Source organism: Erithacus rubecula (genome assembly GCF_903797595.1).
Source record: "Erithacus rubecula genome assembly, chromosome: 3".
Lineage (NCBI taxonomy): Eukaryota > Metazoa > Chordata > Aves > Passeriformes > Muscicapidae > Erithacus > Erithacus rubecula.
Genome location: NC_136689.1, coordinates 16,381,246 through 16,403,896, shown reverse-complemented (window position 1 = coordinate 16,403,896; position 22,651 = coordinate 16,381,246). Strand labels below are relative to the sequence as shown.

Here is a 22,651-nt window from a genome sequence, read left to right as displayed (position 1 = left end):
TAGGAAGTTACAGTAATCTTGTGTCTCTGGGGATCCCCAGTCCATTTTAACTTTGTCTTGGTCGCAGCTGAAGAGATTTCTGACACACTCAACTGACTACACACAACAGTCCAGAAATATTAATGCATTTTTATAGTAAAATAAAAATACAATGTTCACAGGCTTCTACACCTCTTCTAGTCCTTAGTAAACTTGTGTAAATAAAATATTTGGTAGATTTCCCTAATCTAGGAGGATACTATATTTCCATATCGCCGATTCCCTGGATCTGGGCCATGAATGGCAGGTTTTGGTTCCCACAGCATAGTGTTTACAAAGTTAAAAGTAGATGAACATTTGCAATGTCTTGTGTCTCATTCTGGATCTGGCTGTACTCAGTAGTTGTTTGGGATCAGCTCTGAACTGACTGCAGAAGGAATCTCTACAGGACAAAGAAGGTCAATTAGAACCTGTCAATGCCCAGCCAGGGGCCCCAGGTGTCCCAGTCTGGGGTTTCTCCTTTGCCCCGAGATCACCCCAGAGGGACATGAAGGTGGTTCAAACCCTGGTTTTCTCTGAAGCAGCTGAAGAGAGATTGCTGGAGAGGGGTTTCTCTTGTTCCAAGAATTGTTTATCATTTCTTATCTCAAGGACTTTCTGCCTGGCCAGCAACGGTCTGCTCAGCCTGGCATCCATGGTGGAATCTGCCTGGTGAAGGCAGGGCTTATCTTATATAGTCTAAATTACATGCTACATGTTTACAACAATTTTCCAATACAATAGAATCTTGTTAAATGGTCCAGCCCTGACCCCATCCAATCTAAAAGTGCCAACGTGTCACCCAACATGGATGACAGGGAGAGGAAGGAGGAAAAGGTGTCCACCCCCCAAATTCTCCATCTTGGCCACATGTCCTTTATCATAAACATTCCAAAAAACCTATTTATCTATGTTCTAACAATCTAATTTATACTTTACTAATTTTGGCGACCTGTTTCCATTCTCTTTGTGCTGACAACTTCCCCCAGGGGTTAGAATTCAGCGCCTGAGACACCAGGGTCTCACTCAGGGGTCTTTGAGACCCTCGCCAGGGGGGTTTTGAGATCCCCAAGGAGGCCAGGGGGTATGCCCTGGGATCCCACAGGAACCTTGTGTGATTCAGCTGTACAAGACTCAGCCATGATCCTGGCACCCTGAATGAGAAAATCCTCATTAAACTCCTCATCCTCTCCCTCTGACTCCGAAGTGCTGGCATAGAGACCAAACACACAGAGCAGACTGATAGGACAGGAAAAAGAGAGACTTCTAATGCTTGAGATTAAGGGAGACTTCCAGCATCTGGAGGTGTGCACTAAGTCATTTGGGTCTTTGCTCCTGGCAAATGTTTGGGTTAAGAACTACAGCTTCTGGAGTGTTGGTAAAGGACAAGGGGAGGGGGGAGTGGTGGCTGCTACTGCAGAAGGGTATGTGGAAGGACTATGAAGTGATCAGGAAATACAAGGGACTTACCATGCAAGTACATTAAGGGGATATTTGATTATCTTGAGAATGTGTGAATGTGGCCATTGAGCAGGCCTAGTGCAATTCAGACAGGTATTAATAGTCAGGCTAAAGTAGGGAAAATAAATTTCCAACAGGGAACTGACCTTTCCTTTACAGCAGCCCTTATCTGTCAATAAAGAGAAACAGCCCAGGTACACCATTTTAAAAACGTGTTTATTTATGTTGCCAGTGAAATCTCTCCACATAACAAATCCCATGTTAGTTTAGCTTAGTTCTGAGAGCTGCTGCTGTCAAAAGCCCTAGTTCTCTCTTCTCCACAGTAAATGATGCATCTTTAGGTATTTGCTCAGAGAAGACTTGGAAATACAGACTCCCTGTGCTGTGCTAAACTGTAAATACCAGCTTCTGAGCTTCTCAGTATAAGCAGTTTCTAAATAATCTCACAAACTATTCACTTGAGGGAAATTTAAGTGCAAGTATATTATTCTTATGTGTTGAATATCCTCTTCTACTGCATGCAGCGAGGGAGAAAAAGAATTTATAACTTTCTCTCTTAAACAACATGTGATATTGCAATTATTAAAGGTGTCCATAGGTAAAGACAAAGTGCCCATCATCACTAGGATATACAGACTGCAAATGTAATTTACATTTAGCTATCACAGAGTGACTACTTCTTCAAGTGTTGTTTCAAATAATTGTAAAATAAGATTACGCTTTAAGGAGCAGATATAGCTTGTCAGTGGTTTAAAACTAGATCATACATTCTGCATAGCTGAAATCTACTTCTTATAGGATGTGCATCTGCACTTTTGAATTCCAAAATGGAATTTTATATTAGATGGGAATGTATGCAGTTAGGAGATTTTGCTGTGGACCATCTCCTTCAAAGCTCACCCTTTGCTGTCTCCTGCCACAAATCCCTCATGCATTAGTAACATGTTGAGCAGGTGCAAACTTCTGCCAAAGAAAATGCACAAAGTTAAAGACGTGTTGAAATGTTTTACTAAACTTGATCCTTACTACTGATCATGATGGCTTATCTGGAAAATCCTAACTACATCTTCTAAGCATTTGTGCTATTCCAAGGGAGTTTCCACAGGGCAGGAAGGAAGCTGGGTGATCGATCAGTCTGTGCTGCTTCGGCTCCACACATATGCAGTGTCAGTGTTAAAAGCCACTGGATTAAGGGCTTAGTTTTGAAAACAGTTGTAGGAATTAGCTAGCACCTTGGAGTTAAAACACAAAGGGAAAAAACCATCACGGTTACAGAAATGCAACCAGCCAGCCGCCGTAGCTGCAGGCAGAGGGAAGGTGGCTCAGCGCCCGTTCCGGCGGGATGCTCCCCGCGCCCGGGGCAGCCCGGCCGAGGCCACGGGCCCGCAGATCCCCAGGGCGCATTGCCCATTCCCACACAAGCGCCGTTCCCCTCGCCAAACGCCTCCGTTCTGGGCAGCCCGGCTGGTCCCACGCGTCCCGGGGCAGCCGAGGAGCAGCCTGCGCCCCCTCCATCCACCCACCCTGCAAATGCTGGAAGCGGGAGCGCCTTCCCTCAGCGGCACGCAGCCCTGACAGGCAGCAGCCCACGCTGCGGATCTAGCTGGAACTGCCTTCCCCCGCAGCGCCGGGCTTCTCCTGCTGCCCGCAGCGGCGGCGGAGACTCGCAGGAGGGTATTTCGGGCACCCGGAGCCCCTCCTGCGCTCGCCCCCGGCGCGGAGGCGCCGCCCCAGGCCCGGCCACCAGGTGTCGCTGCCACGCGCCGCGGGCGACCCCGGCCCGGGCCCGGCCGAGCCCTCACGGGTTCCCCGCCCGCGACCCCCGAGCCCCGGGAGAGCGGAGCAGCTCCCGCCGGGGCCGGGGCCGGGGCCCGCGCCTGCCCCGCCTCCGGCCCCGGCTGAGCCGGCTGCAGGTGAAGCCAGGTGCCTCGACGCCTCTCCGCGGCAGCAGCACCGCCTCCCCCGGCACCGCACGGCGCCGTCCTCCTGCCCCGTGAGTGGCTGCCGGCTGACTGACAGGCGAGGCGGCCACATAGGGCGGCCGCTGCCTGCCGTACACCTATAAGGGCTGGCGGTGAGGGGCGCCGCGCGGAGCGGGGCTGCCCGTGGCAGAGCCGCCCGGCGAGCATCCGTCCTCCCACGGCCGAGCGTCCTCGCTCGCGGAGCCGAGCGCTGGCGGGGGCGGGTGCCTGCCCGCTGGCTCCCCGGCAGCAGCCCCGCCCGCCGATCCCCGCAGCAAGTGGCAGTCCCGCGGCGCGGGCCCCTCTCTCCGGCAGCGGCGCCCGAAGGATGCGGAGCGGCGGAGCGCGGGCGGCGGCGGGGCTCCGCGGGGGGACCCGCCGCTGCGCCGGGCGCGGGCGCCGCCGCCCCTGCGCGCTGCGCCGGGCAGGAGCTCAGTGAGCGCGGTGGCCGCGGCGGGAGGAGGCGCAGGCGGGCTCGGCTCCGCTGTCGCCGGAGGGGCTGCGCCCCGCTCCGCTCCGGCGGTGGGGCTGTGCGGAGCCCCGCGCCGGGGAGGCTGCGGGCGGCACCGCCACAGGTGACTCGAGGGCCGGGGGTCGCGTTCCGCCCCGCTGCCGCTCGGCCGCCTCTGCGCGTTCGCACCCCTGCGCCGCGGCCGCCTGCGCGAAGCCCATCTCCGGCCGCCTCGCCGGCGGCACCGGGGGACATGGCTTTGCTCCGGCTCCTTCTCTTCTTGCTCCTCGCCCAGCCCGGGCTGGGGGCTGCCGCCGACCAAGGGCAGGCAGTGCGCGGCCGGGAGCGGGCGCTCGGAGGGAAGCAGCCTATTTACAACCACATCAAGAGCCGGGAGCCTCTGCCGGCCCCGCGGAGCCGCTCTACAGAGAGCACCATCTTGGCGCAGCGGCTCGCCGAGGAGGTGCCCCAGGACGTGGCCTCGTTCCTCTACACGGGCGACTCCCGGGAGTTGCGGCGAGCCAACTGCTCCGGGCGGTACGAGCTGGCCAGCCTCGCCGGCAAGTCGCGCTTCACCTCGCACCCCTCCCTGCACGGCGCCCTGGGCACCCTCACCCATGCCACCAACTTACTCAACATGATCCTCCAGAGCAATAAGTCGCGGGAGCAGAACTTGCAGGAGGACCTGGAGTGGTACCGCGCCTTAATCAGGAGCCTGCTGGAGGAGGACCCCAACATCTCCAGGGCCGCTATCACTTTCAGCACGGAGCCTTTCTCCTCCACTCCCCAGATTTTCCTCCAGGCCAGCAGGCACGAGAGCCAGGTCCTCCTGCAGGACTTGTCCTCCACGGCTCACCGCCTGGCCAACGCCTCTGTGGAAAATGAGTGGTTCCACGGCTTGAAGCGCAAGTGGAGGCCACATCTACACAGGAAGGTCCTAAACACGGCCCCCAAAACTTTGGAAAACAGTTGGAAGAGGCGGGAGAGCTTCACTGCTGAGAAGAACCACATCAGGTGGTCCTCACCATACCTGGAGTGTGAGAATGGGAATTACAAACCCGGCTGGCTAGTGACTCTCTCGGCGGCATTCTATGGGCTGCGGCCAAACCTCCTGCCCGAGTTCAGGTAAGAGGAATGCTCTGCTTCCTTTCTGTCCAGAAGGGGAGGGGGGTTTAGTTCTGAGCCCCTCCTAAGGAAGGGCATTCTGGTCTCCGGGTGACCTGATCAGCCCCTGCCGCACGGGCTGCTCAGTCACACCGCAGAGCGGCCTCAGGCCTTCCTGTTGAGCTGTACCTTCGTGCCTTCGGGAGCTGTTGCTCTATAAAAGAATCGCTGTCGTCTCCATCTGTAATACAGACAGTATTTGCTTTAGCTGCTCCTATTGGAACAGACGTGTATGTGGGTTACGTTCCTGCTGTGCCTGTGGGGGGGAGAGGGGAGCAGCAATTGTCGGTTGAAGTTTATCTGGGTCTGCAAGAGGAAAATGCTCACCGAGGTGTTATTTCTTATTATACTGTGAAATTGAACCTAGCTGAACCCCAGCTATGCTTTTAACCTGCTGGGAAATATCATTGTTGTGCTGGGAAACTGCTGTTTCTGGTCTCCAGAGTACATCCACTGTGGGGTGCTCGAGCCTGGTCAGCGGTCAGTACACTTGTAGGTGAATAAGTGTTGGTGACTGCAGTTCTGTCATAGTTCGTGTAGCTATAACCTGAACTGGCAGTAGGAAAGCTTTCCTTTACACCACCATGGAAAGGTTCGCTTATTTTGTATTGCTTTATATACTTTGTTGCTTTTATATACTTTGCCACTGAACTGCAACTAACAGAGAGGAAGATACAAAGACACAAGAAAGTGCCTTTTTCTATTTTGACATCGAAGAGAGATTTGCTCAAATAATGAAAGCAACCTGTAGAGTGTGTGATGCTGGTTTTTCACCTGGCACTCCTCTGAGGGGTGCACAGGCACCTCTGTCCAGTGGGGAATGCCCACTGCACAGAAGCATGTGGAATTTCCCGGAATAAGAGAGGAGCACAGGATTTCTTTTGTGCTATGAGTTAGTAGTAGGTAAAACTTGATTAGAACATAGCAGGCATGGAAGAAATTTTGCCGCACCTAGGTGGCAAGGCAGTAGTGTCTCAAAATGCTGCTTCTCTTGGCTTAGTCTGAAATTCAGTGAGGTCAAAGAGACAATGAGTGCAGTAATAAATTCTTGAAAAAGCCTGAAATTTGCTGAATGTATAATGGCTGCATATTTCTCTGTTGAATTACATTTTGCCCTGAAATTTTCAAACCTGTGGGGATGGTAGGGTTAAGGTAAAATGAGCTCATCTGTCGGCTGTTTGTTGCTGAATTCCTCTTGAGACCAAAACCCAGGAATAGGTCTGCTGTAGAGCTCTGTTGGACCCTAGGGAGTCCAGAGAAGTCAGGAAGCTTGTCAGAGATCATTGAAATGCAATGTTCAACATTTGATGAACTTCAGGATTAGGATGAAAGTTAATGTAGGCTGTTATTCTCTTGTTGGGGATAGAGCAGACCCACTAGGCTGTAGGTGTGGTGGCAGCTACCAACTAGCTCTTTGAGAATATAAATTTTGATGTAAATCTTACCTCAAAGAAGCTTCAATCTTGACTTAACTGAAGAGGAAATAAACCCATGTTTTAAGCAAAAGTCTAAAGCTCCAATCCCAGCTCTGTGCCAAGATTCTGTGTTGCCAGGAAGCATCTCAGTGATGTAGGTTTCTGCTGTGGTAGCTTTGGTGTGCAGAACACACCAGGTCTGTTTTGGCATAACCCTGGCCAACCATGGCAACCAGTAGATGTCCTCCTGCATGCAGGACAAAGCACTGCCTTCCCTGCCTCATCTTCCCAGCCTCTGTTTGCCATGTAGGGGCCACTTCTGTTGAATAAATAGAATAGCCTATTATAACTCTGGTACTTCGTAGGGCATCCACTGAGCTCATCTAAGCCTGGAGAACCACTTCTTATTTAGAAGATCATGAGATGGAGTATACTGTGCAAGTTCCAAGTGTTGCATTGCTGTTATACTGAACAGTTAGGACAAAACTAGCAAAGATTTGTTGTATCAACAGAGATGAGTTTGTAAGCCTTTCTAAAAAATGGGTTGTGTTTTTTGCTGAACTATTAAAGAAGCAGGTGGAAGAAGTAAAATTATAAATACATACACATTTTGGCAAGGCTGAAGGATAGTTCCTGTGTTTCCTGATTTGAAGTATGCCAGATGAAAGATGGGCTTTAATGTAAGATTATTACTTGGGATATTGAGAAAGTAACTTCTCAGCTACACAGAAAATAGTATACACAAAATATGCTTCCAAGACTTTTAGTTTGTCTCAGTATTTACACAGCATTTTCAATACTTAATAGGTACACAGCCTCAATGTGAATTTTTAGAAGAAAAAATGGTTTAAAGCATGAGCACATAATTGAAAAATGTAAAATCTAGTGTGGTTATTGGAAAATTAGTGTGAATTACTGTAAGATGCCTCTTGCAGTAAGCTTTACTTCCTTCACCATCAGTCTTTGAGTGACAAAATATTTTGACTTTAAATTCTTATTTAAGACCCTTATGAAAGAACAGTCTTCATTAGCCTCCACCTTTTGAGGTAGCTATGTTGGTTCTTCCAAACATGTATCTTTGAACCATCTGTTAGAAACATATTAATGAATCAGTTACCATGCTCCTCCCATTTAGTAGTCTGGCATGATACCATTAATGGTAACTTAGTGTATGCCTCTTTAATGTTATTCTAACAGTTTGTGTACTTTCTTTGCTCCATTAGATTAAAGGCATGGTACAACAGGGTGAGATACATTCAGGAACATGCTATATCCATGAAAAAGAGTTCTTTCACATTACAGAAGGAAGAGCCATTGCTCCTTCTTGGTATCTCTTCTGTGGCAGTGACAGATGGGTTTGTTCATGTGACATAGCAATGGAAAGAGATTAATGCAGGCAATACTGATAACTGCTCCTGGCTGTGTTCAGTGCATGCTGCTACTGCAGTGCTGTTCTCAATGATGTTCCAAAAGTGCAGCAAAAAGCAGCAAGCTTTGTACTTAACATTGTGAAGACTTACAGTGCTTTTGGCCTGAGGCTGTGATTTAGGCCAGGGGCTCTTGCAAACAGCTCATCTGTCCTCAGTTTCACCTCTCCCCAAGAGATTACTGCCAAACTGCCCCAAGGAGAGAATGTGGTTAAGTTGTCTTACCATGGCTAGCAATGTAGATGAATACTGAGATGAAGTGGAGAAACCAAAGGCAACTTGATTGTGCTGATGAAGCTGTTCAGGCCCAGTGGGGCCACATTAGCCTAGTACAGTGCTAAGCTAGCAGTTCTGCCTGTCTGCAGCTTCTTAGCAGTACTTGCTGGTATTTTGTTGACTGCATTTGCTGGTCTTTCCACCTAAAATGCATGGAGAGAACATCACTACTACCTGCTCATAAGATGCAGCCTAGGCTCTTGTTCAGAAATCAGGATCCACAGAGACTCAAAGTCATCGCTTGATATTGACCATCCCTCCTGTCTAAACTGATGCTGTTTGCAGATAAAATTTACCACCTAATGTGCCTAATCACTCTACTATTGTGGTGCTGCAGTAGAGCACAGTAGCATCACAGATCTTCTGTGCCCCTCCTCTGCTACTGCCTATCCCATGGTCAGAATAAACCAGGTTTGATGGCATGTGGTGACCCAACTGTCCTCCTTGCAGCCTTACTGAGAAAGTGGAAAAGTGTTGCATGTTGTAAACATAAGATTGCTATTCTAAAAGTATTTTCTTGGTGCCTGGAGAAGAAATGAGAGGTCTTCATTGCTTTAACAGTCCAAGAGACAAGTGGGAAAGCTCACTTCATAGAGAAGATAGATGACTAAATAGTCAGCTAATAGGAACACACAAGTTAAAAAAAAGTCCTCCTGGGTCACTGAGTCAGTCTTCTGCTGTGACAAGCCCACTTGATGTCATCAGCAGACAAATCTCCATCTTTAAGTAGGTAGGTTTCCCTCATGACTCTTCAGTTCACTGGCATGCCATACCTAAGGGTTGGACAATGTCTTCTGATTTAGTCGCAGACAGTTGTCATGAATTTACTCTGATCCAAAACTCTCTTCCATCTGACTTCAGCACTCCTAGCAGGTGTTTACTGCCCTGACTTCATACACAGTGGCCCCTTCTCCCCTTTGTTTATTAGACTGTATAAACTGGCTTTCTTTAGTCTGTCATAAGCTTTGTTGCCATGGTCCCTCTTCTCAAGTCCTGTTCCAGTATTTCCTGAGTGTAATTAGTCAGATTCATGTGCACTGTTTCAGCCTTGTACAATGACATCAGTTATCCCCAAACTCTGATGAATGAGTTGCTGCTTTTGCAGTTCACAATCTTGTTTTCTTTTCCTTAACATTGTGTTGTAATACATGTACATTTTGGGAACTGGTCATTGGTCTTGTATGATTTCTCATCGTGGAGGTCAGATTGTCTTCAGGATATGAAGCATTGGCTTTCTTTCCCCCCTCCCACCATATTCCAGCAAGTTTTTTGCCAAATCCAGCGCAGGCATTTGCTCTATTTTAAAAAGATTTTTAGGGGGAATCTAATGGAATAATGTCTGTTTTGGCAGAAAGGCAGACACTCAGTCAGCAAGCTGAATAAGTTGGGGTGGGGTTTGTTTGTTTGTTTTGGGTTTTGTTTTTTATTTTTAATTTGAATGGAATCTTGTTCTAGGTCATTTACAGGTAACTTCATTCTGAAGTTTGGCCATATTGTGCTACATCTTAATTTTTTCTGTCTTCCAGAGGTTTGCTATTTCTCTGTTATTGGAAAGATATTCCTTGATGCAAAGATAATCTTTACTGCACAGTTAAATTGAGCTGTTTCTTCCCTAAAGGCAGTATAAGGTAGTGATTTCCACTGTACCATTAACAATTACTTGGACCACTCCAGTGTTAGACTATGATGGGACTCTTAGTTCAGGGAACATTACTAAAGACAGATTAACCATGGAGGTAGAAGTATTTATGTCAAAAAAGGAATTTCTTAGGGATTAGATATCTATGTGATGTGATTGATTATTCTGCTAAATATCTCGCAGCTATTAAGTTACTTGGTTAAAAAACCCCAAGCAATTGTAGACATGAAAAGAGAAATTTTAGAAATAGGTAATTTTTTTCTTTTAGACATGGTTTAATTTCTTCCTTTAGCCCCTCTTTAAAGTTTTCCCCAATTTCTCTTTGGTACTGAGCTAAGAGAAATTTAATTTTAATTGTTTAAGGAGACTTTATTTTTTTTTTTGTGCAATTATATAATGCTGAAAATATTTTTAAATTATGAGGTTGACATTTTTTATAACATGTCCTGGTCTTTAACATGATTGAAGGTGTGGGTGGATTTGGAACAGGTTTCAAAAATGAAAAGGAATACTTATTTCCTAGAATTTCTGAAAGTCTTGGATTTATGTTCCTGAAAAGAAGTTAAAACAAAGAAGCCTCTCATTATACTGTCTGTTTGTAGAAACTCTCAGGATATTTTAAGTATTCTCTAGGCAATCAATTATGTCCCTGCCAGCATTTTTCATATGAGGTCATGGGTAGGGGTAGAAAACCGGATGTAGATGAAACATAGGAAAGGAACAATAAATAGGGATTTCTCTTTCAGAACCATGATTCAGCTTCCTTCAGTATTGGAGAAACAAAAGTGGGTCTTTGAAGAAAGAAGTTAAATATGGCCATGAGATGATTGAAACACATATTCCATTCATGTCACGGTTACATAGCACATGCTAAGTTGCAATAAAAGGAACTATTTTTTTGGGTCAAACTTCTGTTTCCAATTCCTTTGTTCTCCACCCCATCCCCCTTGGGCCAGGTTTCCAGCACAGCAGGTTATCAAAGCTCTTTTGAAGGGGTGGCCATGTGGCAGTCCTTTCTGTCTGAGATTCAGCTCCAGGACTGTCATCTATTCTGTCTGTGAGTGTGGGCTCAGATAGAAATGTTCCTAAAGGTAAGAAAAAATGTATTGCTGTGTTGGGTCAGAGGAAAAGTGTCCACAGCCCTTTCTCCAAAAGCAGGTTCTGGCAGATACTGAAGGAAAAATGTCAAGTTCTCCTATCCTGGTTATGTCCAATTTACCAATGATAAGCAATAAAAAGAAATTATTTTTTCAGACTTAATTTGAATGACTGGATAATAATTATATATTTAACTGACCTTCACAATTCTTATCCACATTTTAACTTATTTTTGTCTTCTGCAAAGTAGTTTGGCAGTATATTCTGTAATGTATTTATATATTTCATAAGAGTGATCTAATTCCATAATTTTCTGTTTTGAAATTAATTTCATGAATCGAAATTCATTGGGTGATCTCAGATTTTTAAATGAATACTTTCAAAGTATGAAAGTATTTGAATATTGAAATGGAATTGAAAATTCATTCAAAATATTGAATGATTTTTTTTCAAGGTGTTCTATTGTATCATTTCTGTGTCAGCCAGGTTTAGTTGTGGATTATATTAAGCATTTTTATCACTTGCAGACTTTGTCACTGGCCACCCATTTATGGTCAGCTGCAAATGTGCCAAACAAAGAAGAGATAGTTGTGCTTGTTTACTTCCCTGCTTGTGAAAGCTAATTTTTTTGTTTCATTAATTCTTTCAAAAGTGATGAAACTAACTCATTTTTAGTGCATAGTCAGAAGCTATCTCTATTATGAGAAATTTTAATATCTTGTGTATTTATATCTTTGTATCTTGTTGTGTATTGTGTTAGAGATTCTACTTCAGCTTTCTATTTCCTGAATTATTTGATATGTTTTTAATTAGTAGAGACTATCCTTTTAACATATTGTTTCTAAAAATATCTTGGTTTTGTCTTGCATCCTTGTAACTTGTATGTTCCTCTCTGCCCAGGTTTATGCCTTTCCATTTCCTGGTGATTTTATATTTTTTTTTTTTAAGGTTGGCTTCCACTTACTTTTGAGTTTTAAAATGACCTTGATACCTTTAAATAAATATTCAGGGTCACAGGATTTGGTATATAGCTAGGCTGAGACTATCCCTCCTGTGTAGGATTCTTCTATTTCAAAGGCCCTTTGTGTTCCTAACATATTTTCTTCTATCATGCTCTGTTCCTTGGAACCCTTTCTTTCTACCTGCCTCTTTGACCCCATGGATGGTAATGGAAACACAAAAAAAAAAGTTACCTGAATTTGGCTCCAAGACTTCTTTTCATAGGGATAATCTAATTTAAGTGGTACTACCATCACTGATACCTGGCATTCCTATACCAGTTGATGCTTTGTGACAGAGTTGAAATGCTAGCAGCATCTTGAACATCCTCAAGCAAAAAACCCCCCCAAAAAAATACAAAAAAAAACCCAAACCCAAACCATCCCTGCCCCTCAGAGTGTCAAAAAAACTGACTAAACTGCATGGGAATCCCCAGGGAGGCAGCACTGCATGCCATAAATCTGAAGGCAGGTTTAAATTTGAAATAATTCTTCAGACAATAGAGAATTCAGCTTTAATTATTCTGCCCTTTTAATACTGTTTCAAATGGCCTAGGGGAATTTTCTTTGCAGGTGAATCCTTAATTTATGTGCCCACACTGCTATACCTTACTCCTCAGTTAAGTTTATTTTTAGTGAGAGCTGGTTCTGCTGTGCAAATGTGTGTTGAAAAACATCAGTCATGCTATGGCTGAGGAATTAGAGAAGTGTCTGTCCTGTTAGTAAGGAATTGATGGTAACTCTGTGACCAGGCCAAAATTGTGTGCAATGTCCCTGTAGCCTTTTGTAAATATGGCTGGTTAAGCATGGTAACAGCTTTAATAATGTCCAAGTGATGCTGAATCCTAAATGTTAACTTTTCAAAAGCAAGCTCAACCTGCAGAAGCTGGTGCTTATCAGTAAGACTTGTAGCTGAAATTGATGTGTCAATTTGACACCAGGATTGTTTCTGGGTGCTTGGTTGATGGTACCTGGGAGAAGCCTCAGGTGTCAGGTAGTATGCAGTATTTGAAGATTAATATTCTTGAAAGTGACAACCTCCAAAATTAGAGTGGTGAGAAAAGGCATCTGCCCTGGAAACATTGGCTATGCTAGATACAGGGTGTATTTGTCTAGAGGAGCGGGCATTTGCAGATTTCTGACCACTGTAGAGAGCTTGTTTTCTTATACCCTTGTTTTCTGGTAAGGAGGACTTATGAAGGACAGCATGGAAGGCTGAATGAATATGACAGCAAGAATCTAAGCAGCTGTTTAGAGTGAGGGTTGATGCCCACTTCAGTGTGTAATAATCATCCCTTATACTTTAATTATGAGTGCTCACAATGCATACAGGCACAAAAGTGTACAAGCTTGAAGGGCAACCTGCGTGTTTAGCTGAGCTGTGATGACCCCCTGTGCCAAAAAAGCTTTTGAAGATCTACAGCACAAGTATTTTCTTTATCACCATTTAAATATTGGCAGGCTATTATTTTGTACACTTCTGGCTTAAGATGGCTAAGAAAAAAAAAACCTTGTTCCTCTTGTGTTTTGTTTTTTTTTTTTAACGATGTAAAAGTAGAAGTAAAAAAAGATTCTGTAGATAGCTTTTGCAATTGTTACAATGAAATATTATAACTACTGAAACTATCAAGATAGCTAGTAGTTTGGGAAAAGAAGCTTAAATCAATTTCTGGCACAGATTTCAAGGCAAGCAGCATGCCAACAAACAGTAGTAGTGGAAATACAGACAGGCATTAAAGTCTTTTAAATCAAACCTCTGACCTGACAGAAAATCCTTGATGACATAATTCTTCAATGATTATCTTATGTATAATTCAACTAATTCTTTCTTAACTGCGTGTTTAACATGGACATGCAATCCTTAGATATCTCTTTTGTATTTGTAAGGACTATAAAACTCTGGCAGGAGACAAATATCTATTGTTACAAGGAGATTAACAAAATATACTTACCTGCCAGATGGTTCACAATTACCAATAATATTGTTACTATCTTATGGCTATGGCTTGGGTTCAGCCAGGCAACGTTGCCAGTGTGGATGAATGTGTTACGCTGGCAAGCTGAGTCTCCTCTTACACCCTTGATATGTGTCTTGATTGCTTCCACCAAGATAGCAACACTGCAATTACTCCCAATTAGTTCGATAAATATAACAGGGAGTTGGTCCTTATACATTCTAGGAGGATGTGTTCTTCCATATGTTCTGTTTTCTGAATGTTGAATCAAAAATAACTGAAAATGTGGGTGGCTAAACAGGCTGTGCCAGCTACTGTATTAATCACAGATGAATTTCAGAAATATGTCGTGTACATGTTGGTGTGCTCTGTGTAATAGCAGTGGGGTGCAAGTCTGAGATGGTGTTTTAAAATGGCAAAGGATCTCAAATGAACACAGTCATGATACCTTTTATAAATGCCACATACATGCTTAAAGAGACTTTGCTTTTGAAAGCACTGCATCTTCAGGTAGCTTCCAATCCTGGTGTTACTTCAGAACTGTGATGTTACTATGAAACACATATTGCAGAGGTCTAGTGACAAAAGAATCATAATGTGCACCCTGGGGGGAAACAGTTGAAATCCTGTGGCAGCCTATAACTCTTAGGAGAGATTGCTTTCCTGCTCCTGCTCTGTCCTGTTTCTTCTTGCTGTAGATTTTCACTCCAGAAACTCACAAAGCTCTGAGAAAAGGGAAAACCATAACAACTTAACCATGTCAAAAGTTCAGGTTGAGCTACAAAAGAACTGCAGATGGGAGAAGACTGTAGGTAAAAAGGTTTGCACTGAGTTCATGATGATTGGATTTTGTGAAAGACAGATTTTCTTGTAAGAAAAGCTGTAGTACAAGAGAAGCAAGAGAACCATCCGTTTAGTTTGAAACTAAAGAATTTTGTAGTATTGCTGAAAGAAGTATTATGAAAATATTTTTGAGCTTGGATGGCTTGATAGGATGATCCTGACAAAACTTAATCATAAGTTGAAAATATGGTGGAAGTGGGACCAGAACCTGGGAGGAATATGGAGACACTGAGCATGATTGATCATGAGTATCTTGTATCAGCAATATTGTGGCCAGCAGCATCAAGGAAGTGATCATTCCCCTGTACTCATCACTGGTGAGGTTGTACCTCAAATCCTGAATTCAGTTTTGGGCCCCTCACTGTAGAAAAGATATTAAAGGGGCTGGAGCAAGTCTAGAGAAGGGCAGGGAGGTGGTGAGGGGTCTGGAGCACAAGTCCTGTGAAGAGCAGCTGAGGGAGATGGGGAAGTTTAGTCTGGAGAAAAGGAGGCTCAGGAGAGACCTTACTGCTCTACAACTGCCTGAAAGTATGTTGGGGTGAGGTCTCTTCTCTGAAGTGACAAGTGATAGGACAAGAGGAAATGTCTTCAAGTTGTGCCAGAGGAGTTTTGTGTTGGATATTAGGAAAACTTGCTTGACTGAAAGGATTGTCACACACCAGAACAGGCTGGTGGGTTTGAGCAACCATCCTGGAGGCACTTGGGGACATGGTTTAGTGGTGACTTTGGCAGTGGTTGGGACTGAATGATCTTAAAAGTCTTTTCCAAGGTCTTTGCTGAATGGAAAAGCATACTTTGTGACAAAAGATATTGAAAAGTCCAAGGTACTTCCAAGAACCACAGGCTGATCAGTTTCAGTCCTTGGGAAGGTGATGGTGCGAATCATTGTGAAAACCCTTTCTGAAACACATGAAGAGGAGCAATGTGATTGGGAATCGTCAGCATGGATTTCTGAGGGAGAAATAGTGTTTAACCAACTCAGCAGCTTTCTGTGCATAGATAACTGGTGGTCAATTGGAGGTCAGTCACTTGTGATGTACTCCTGGTGGACACCAGTGTGATATGAATCACAATGTGCTTGTAGCAAAGAAAGCCAGCAATCTCCTGGTTGGTGAGAGGAAGTTTTGCCAATGGGTTGAGGGATGTGATCCTTCCTCTTTACCCAGCCTGATGGAGCTCCAGCAAGAGTGCTGTGTCCACTTCTGGGCTCCTCAGCACAAGAGCCATGGATGTACTGAAGCAAACCTAGAGAAGGGTCACACAGATTAGAGCATCACAGGTTAGAGCATCTGACACACAAGGAATACTGAGTGAGCTGGTGCTGTCCAACCTGGAGAAGAAAAGGCTCCAGGGGCATTTTATATGTAAGTGCCCAGTGAAAAAGTGTAAAGGAGAGAGAGACATACCCTTTTCAGCCTTGTCCAATGAAAACATGGAAAGCCCAAGAGGCGCAAACTGAAATACAAGAAATTTAATTTAAACATCAGAAGTCTTCTTTTGGATGTTATGAGTTTAGTCAGTCACTAGATCAGGTTTCCCAGACATGGCGAAGCCTCCATTATTGAAGATATAAAAAAAACCCCAACTTAACTGAGCCTGCTTTGAGCAGATGATTGCACTGAATGATCACAAGAGGCTTCTTCCAGTGTCAGTTGCTGTATGAACCTGATTCTCACATCTATTTTTAACAAAATAACTGTATTAAAGAGCTTTCAAAGGATGTAAGTTCTTTAATCAATTTGGATGTGAGAAGTCCAGAACTATTTTCCTTTCTTTCTAGCACATGGCTGAGTGTTAGGATGCTTTCCTGCTTTCTGATGCTTGTCCCACTAGAAGATGCCATGAGTTCTCCACATTTAAGCGCTTCTGGTACAAGGTCATACTCAAATACTTTCTCAGTGTACTTACTGACCCTAATTTCTCTGGCTTGTGTGTGTTGTCTTTCTCACAACTAACCTCTAGGTAGGTTTTCTTTTGAGAATATAAATATACTTTTTTATTGACTCTCTGCTTCTACAGAGCTTGCTTGTGATACCACACAGAAAACTCTTAAAGGTGTTTCTTCTCTTCTGGCAGTGATTAGTTTGTCCTTTATTTGCAATCTGTGCTTCTCTTTGCAGAAGTGTTTGAGGAGGGGAAGATGAGTTTCCTCTTCTATCAGTTAAAAACAAAATGTATACAAGGAAAAAACTTTCGGCGTAAAGGAAATAAAACCACCTTTCCTCAGGTGCTTTGGGTCTCCCAGGTGAATGGGATTTCTTTTAATTACATTTCTTTTAAAGTTGAATCACCACTGCTTTTCCTACTGATAGTATAGTATCCTACTGATACTGATCAGTATAAACTGATTCTTTGGAGTAGTTGGGATGATGTTAATCCTTGATAGCTTTGCCAATGTGACTGGTGTATAGCATGAATTAGGAGAGCAAGGAGTAGGTCCTGGTCCTGCTGTCTGCTTTGTGCCTGTATGTAACCATGAGGAAACTGTTCACTTACAGAACAGGTCCTGTCCTCAGACCACACACTAATATTGTATTAGTTCATAAAGCTCCAGAAAATATTAGAAACTTACCTGGCGGGATCTACACATGACCAGATGAGTAATCTGCTATCTCTACTGCTATGGGCATCTGATCAGGCACCTTCTTGCCAGGGTAAATTTGTGATCTGCTGATATAAACATTTTAAAGAGATAATCTGCAAGTGTGGCAATTTTCCTTCTGGTTATTGCTCATGTGAAACGTGGAAAAAACAGTTCCTTGGAATAGAAACATTGTTCTGAGCAGTCCCTGGTGAAACTGCTGTTCAAAACAAGTGTTCAAAGGTGCAAAGCTGTAAACTAAAAATATATCAGAATATTCCAGAAGTGTAGTGTGTGCTATTTTAAATTTAACTTGTTAGAACCAGCACTTAAATATTTCAAGTTATTGCTAAATGTGCCCAGCATTAGATTGTTTAGGTTCTAGTCAGGAGACTGAGTGGGATTAAATGCTCCTGTACTGTCTAACTTCCTACTGCCTGTCTTTATATAATTTTCTCATGCATTCTTCTGACCACTTACATGATGCTGTTATGTTTCTCCATTTACTATATAGCATGTTTGAAGATGAATATCCAAATTTAGCTGTTTTGGACTCTTGTACTGGGATCAGATGTGAGGGAACAGTATTGTCCTGGTTTTGATCAAGCTCACTCTTATACCTGTTCTTTGTTTGTACCTATCTTGTTACTATTATCGTGTTATGAGCATTAATTAAAAGAGGGAACATGCTTTGAGGTGAATGAGGTGCATCAGAGACAGGCTGTGCTATGCCCTTGTTAGTTCACAGCCTGAAAGATGGGAGGTAGTGTTTGTAGTTGTGGAAGACCAGAACTGTGAAAAAGAAAACATCTGTCCCAAGTGGCTGAAATGATTGACTTGAAAGGAATGGCATTCTAGATTTAAGAAGCTAGCACAGAGCATACATCCTCTATGGATGAGTTTCTATAATGGTTTAGCAGCTAGAAGTTGCCTATTGACATTTTTGTCTAGTCTGGACTGCAGCAAAGTAGTCATAGATGACGTGCTCTGACAAAATGATGCTGTAAATATCCTAGGTAATTCTGAAGAATATGTAAATCTTTGAAGGCTTTTTAAAAAAGATATAGAACTACAGTCTTTTTTTCTTGTGATGATATTCAAGTTTTTATAAAATAGAATGTCAGCTTTGAAATTGGCTTGCTAGCTTTTCTTTCAAAATGATTGAGGTAAGCTGTTGATGCTAAAACCTAGAGACTTCTTGGTATAGATCTTACACATTTCATATGGTCCTTCAGGACATGTGTGAAGGAAACTTTTTTTTTACTTCACAGACAACAATTTCTGATCTATTGCTGGCATAATTTAAAAGTTTAGCCTGTTTCTGTAATTGTTCAAGGCTGTTTCTCTCTGTTTTCAGAGGTGTTGTCAAAGTGGACATCAATCTGCAGAAGGTGGACATTGACCAGTGTTCGAGCGAGGGATGGTTCTCAGGGACTCACAGGTGTCATCTCAACAATTCTGAGGTATGTCTGTCCCCCAGGGACCTCACTTCAGTAACAGATCTTTACACTGAATTGTGTTTTGTAGTATCACTGTTATTTATTTTATAGATGTTAAATGTGGTTTGTAGGGCTGAAGAAATCTTTCTGTGTAAGGTGTTATGGAAAGCATGAGTTACAGGAGTGCCTGCATTTCAGAATTATTGGTGTTGAAACTAAAGGAAAGCTATTGTGAGGAGGTAACAGTTACAGGGAGAAAAATTACAAATGAAGTTAAATTTATGAGGTTCTGCTTTGCAAGTCAAACAATTATTTTGTGTTCAAAATAGGATTTTAATGTCACTTTTGCTTGGACAGCTCTGCAAAATATAGTAAAGTAGCTGAAATGCTAATAGTAATTATTCAGAAAAATATGATCATTTGATAGTGATGCAGAATAACAGGCAGAATTGGGTACTGTAATTCCTTTTCAGTAGAATTGCCAGCATTTTGACAGAGCTGACTAAAATGTTTGTGCTCAGCTCCTTCCTGCTTCCCCTTTCTTCTGCAGGTCTGTGTCTGGTTCCATCTGTCAGCAAATCATAGGTCATTTGACCTGGCCAGTCATATGTGTTCAATCAAACTTGTAAACAAAATGCATTTTGATTTTTCTTCTAATTTTGCTGTGTAAAGGTGATTTCAAAGACACTCATTTATTTTCTGTGAGAGTAGGTACCTTGTGCACTTTTGGAAAGGGCAATTAAAATGTAGGGAAAGTTGACATTTGTCTACCAGAAGTCAGGAGATGTTTACTAATTTTTTGTAAAGTGCTAGTTTATCAAAGCCAAGTCTAAATTTAGGAAAACAGTTGGTTTTGATGAATTCAGCTGCTAACATTTTTGGGCAAAAACTGCTCAGAATTTTTGTAAACCTTTTTTTTGTCTTTCTTTATCTGTTTTTTTTCATAAAATAAACTTGAAATGCAAAATGAAGTCTTGGATGAAGACTGATTTAAGACTAAATATTTCTGCAAGTGAAAAAATGTTTTTCTCTGTCAAGTACTTTTTGACTTCTGAATTCAAGGGAATGTTTTTTAAATTGTTTGTTTCTTTCTAGAAAAAAGTATTTTTTCCTATGTGATCTGGTAAACCCTGTTTTTAATATATTCTATATAGTTATATACTTTAGCAAGTGCTCCTCCTTCTAATGTCTTATGAGCAAAATATGTCAGCAGAGGGATGAGATTGTAAGTTGCATCTCTGCAACTAAGATAAAAGGGGGAAAAACCCAGTCCTAGGTCCATTGTGGTTTGGCCCCAGTTGGCAGCTGAGTACCACACAGTCATTCACTCATTTCCCCTGATCCCACTGCCATGGGGAGGAGAATTTGGGAAAAAAAAAGATAAAACTGATGGTTCGAGATAAGAACAGATTAATAATGGGAAAAAAAAAAGTAAAATATAACAATACTAATGATAATAAAATATAGTTATACTAAAATGATGGGGGGCTAAAAAAGGAAAATTAAACCAGAGAACAACTGATGCACAATATCACTTGCTGACCAATGCCTGTCCTGTCCCCCAGCAGCAAGTGGCCCCTCCTGCCCAACTCTTCAGCTTGTATTCTGAACATGGTGTTCCATGGTGTGGTATATCCCTTAGGCCAGTTCAGGTCAGCTGTGCTGGCTCTGCTTGTTTCTTGTACACCTCCTCACTGGCAGAGCATGGAAAGCTGAAAAGTCCATGACTTAATGCAAGCACTGGTGTTTTGGCTGCTGCTATCAACTTTGCTCTCACAGAGAATCTAAACCACAGCACTGCACCAGCTACTGAGGAGAAACTACACAGCTGAACCCAGGAGAAGGTCCCATGTGCTGCTTGTCATGTGTGTTTCATTGGAACTCACTGTATGGAATAAGGGTGACTTACATAGTTGTGCAACAATACTTTCCACACAGTTTTGCTTATCAATGATAATGAAATCCTATTTCCTGTGCTCTCGTACCTACCTAGCAGCAGTTAAACAGATATTTGCTGATGGTTGAATGCTCTGCCCCCATTTTCAAAGTTTGTCTCCAGCAGAGTAGAAAGAGAATGGAGATCTCTGGATTTCCAATTCTGCTTCAGTTAGACCCTCCTTGCTCACTTCAGGTTTTTTAGGTGACTTGAGCATTTACTGCAGCATAGCCTCTGTGCAGACTGTTTGATAAGTGAATTTGCCATAGTGAATTTCTGATTTGGCTCTGAAGGTGTTTACTGCATATCCCATACCTTGTGGCCAGGCCACTAATGCCATTAAACCAAAGGCATAAAACTCAATATTTCAGAATATTTAAAAATGTCAGAAATAGAACTCCCTTAATTCTATGAAAACACAGAGAATTATTTTATGCAAGAATAAGAGGAAAAGATCAAAGTTATGGATTAATCAAAATGCTTTTATAGTGGCTAAAATCTACTAGATATGTGGCAGACAAATTCTCCTACTTTCTATGCTGTTCTGAAGTGTTTGTTTTCTAAATAAAATCCTTTGAAATGAAGGAGATGGCAGTGCATGACAGTGAATGGAAACATATGGTAAGCCAGTGGTCTGTATGTGCTAGACAGAAAAAAGAGGAAGCATGGATGGGATCCAACTTCTACCAGAAAATAGAGGCTGTTGTTAAAAGTACTGTATTGCCTTCACATAGCCTGGCACAGCAGTGTTGGGAGATGATGATAACTCTGGCACTGGGAGGTCATCAAGAACAACTTGTGTTGAAATTGTTGTAGTGCTGGTCCTGCTTGGAAAAAAGTACTGTCAGATTGAGTGATTTAGGAATATTATGACTTAAATATGCAAAATGCTGAGACATATTAATCTTCCTTAAACTTCCATCTGTTGTTAGATTTAGGTGTTCCTTAGGATTGGTGGCTCTTAAGTATCTTGCTTTATGTATGGTGCCCTCAAGCACAAAAGAAAAAGCACTGAGAACTTTGGATTCCCCATTTTTAATTCAACTACTTAAATTCCTAATATGTAATGAAATTTTGTCCTGATTTGTTCTCTTTTGTGGACAGTACATGTACATCCCTGATTTCATAGCAGCCTAGATGAACAAGAGTGCCCTCCTTTAATCTCAGGGTAACTGGACACTGCTCAGCCTAATTAGTCAGGAAGTGAGGTGATACTTAACACAGGAAAGCCAAATTACAGCCATGGCTGAAGTCTATTTTAGTTATATTTTTCTCCTTATTTTTTTAATAACTGGATCAGCGAAAAAGAGGCTGATGGCCAGGTGTTATTTTTGTGAAAGAGAGCTACATTCTCCTTCATGTCTTCTGCCTTGACTCCCAAAGAGGCAACAGCTTCCCCAAAAGCTATTGGGCAAGAGATTTGGATTCTCTGAGGCTGCAAGAAATATGACAAGTAATATCTGCAGGGTCAGAAATAATTAAGCTGGGTCACTCATAAAATGATTCAGACAAGTCTGAAATTAGCAAACAGCAAAAGTGTAGTTACCCAGTAACAAATGCAAAGTAATTTTATTGTACAGGCAGTGCTGTACAATGAACAGTTAAGGCTGGCTGTGGGAGTAAGAACATGCACTTTTACCCTGTTTGAAACCCTTGAAGACTTACTATATTGTATTTCTTCTTCATAAATACTGACAGCAGCTGCTGGCACTTTTAGTAACAACTTTAGAGTCCTTGTGGAGACAGCAGCAATAATGTCAAGGCTGAGGAGCATCTGAAGAAATCAGTTGCTGTGGCCCCTTGAGCTCAGCCGGATCCTTCCAGCCAGCACCATCAGTCTGTGAGCAGTGGCAGCAGACTCCACACGGTTCCCCAGCCTTAATGAGCCTGCCAACAGCTTGCAGTGTGAGGCAGGCTCAGCTGACATCCCTTTGGGTTTCAACAGTATTCCACAAATGACAGTGTGCAAAAATATCTAGAGGAAATGAG

General features: G+C 43.0%; 1 protein-coding gene across 2 annotated transcripts in view; it reads left to right on the top strand.

Moving 5' to 3' along the window:
* Positions 1 to 3,581: 3,581 nt before the first annotated feature.
* Positions 3,582 to 22,651, top strand: part of GPR158 (G protein-coupled receptor 158) — a 178,031-nt gene continuing 158,961 nt past the window's right edge. For both annotated transcript variants that reach the window (XM_079300595.1, XM_079300594.1), the window contains exons 1-2: positions 3,582 to 5,016; positions 18,645 to 18,750. In XM_079300595.1, coding sequence (XP_079156721.1) covers positions 4,145 to 5,016; positions 18,645 to 18,750 — 978 coding nt within the window. In that variant the 5' untranslated portion in view covers positions 3,582 to 4,144. The remainder of the gene's footprint in view (positions 5,017 to 18,644; positions 18,751 to 22,651) is intronic.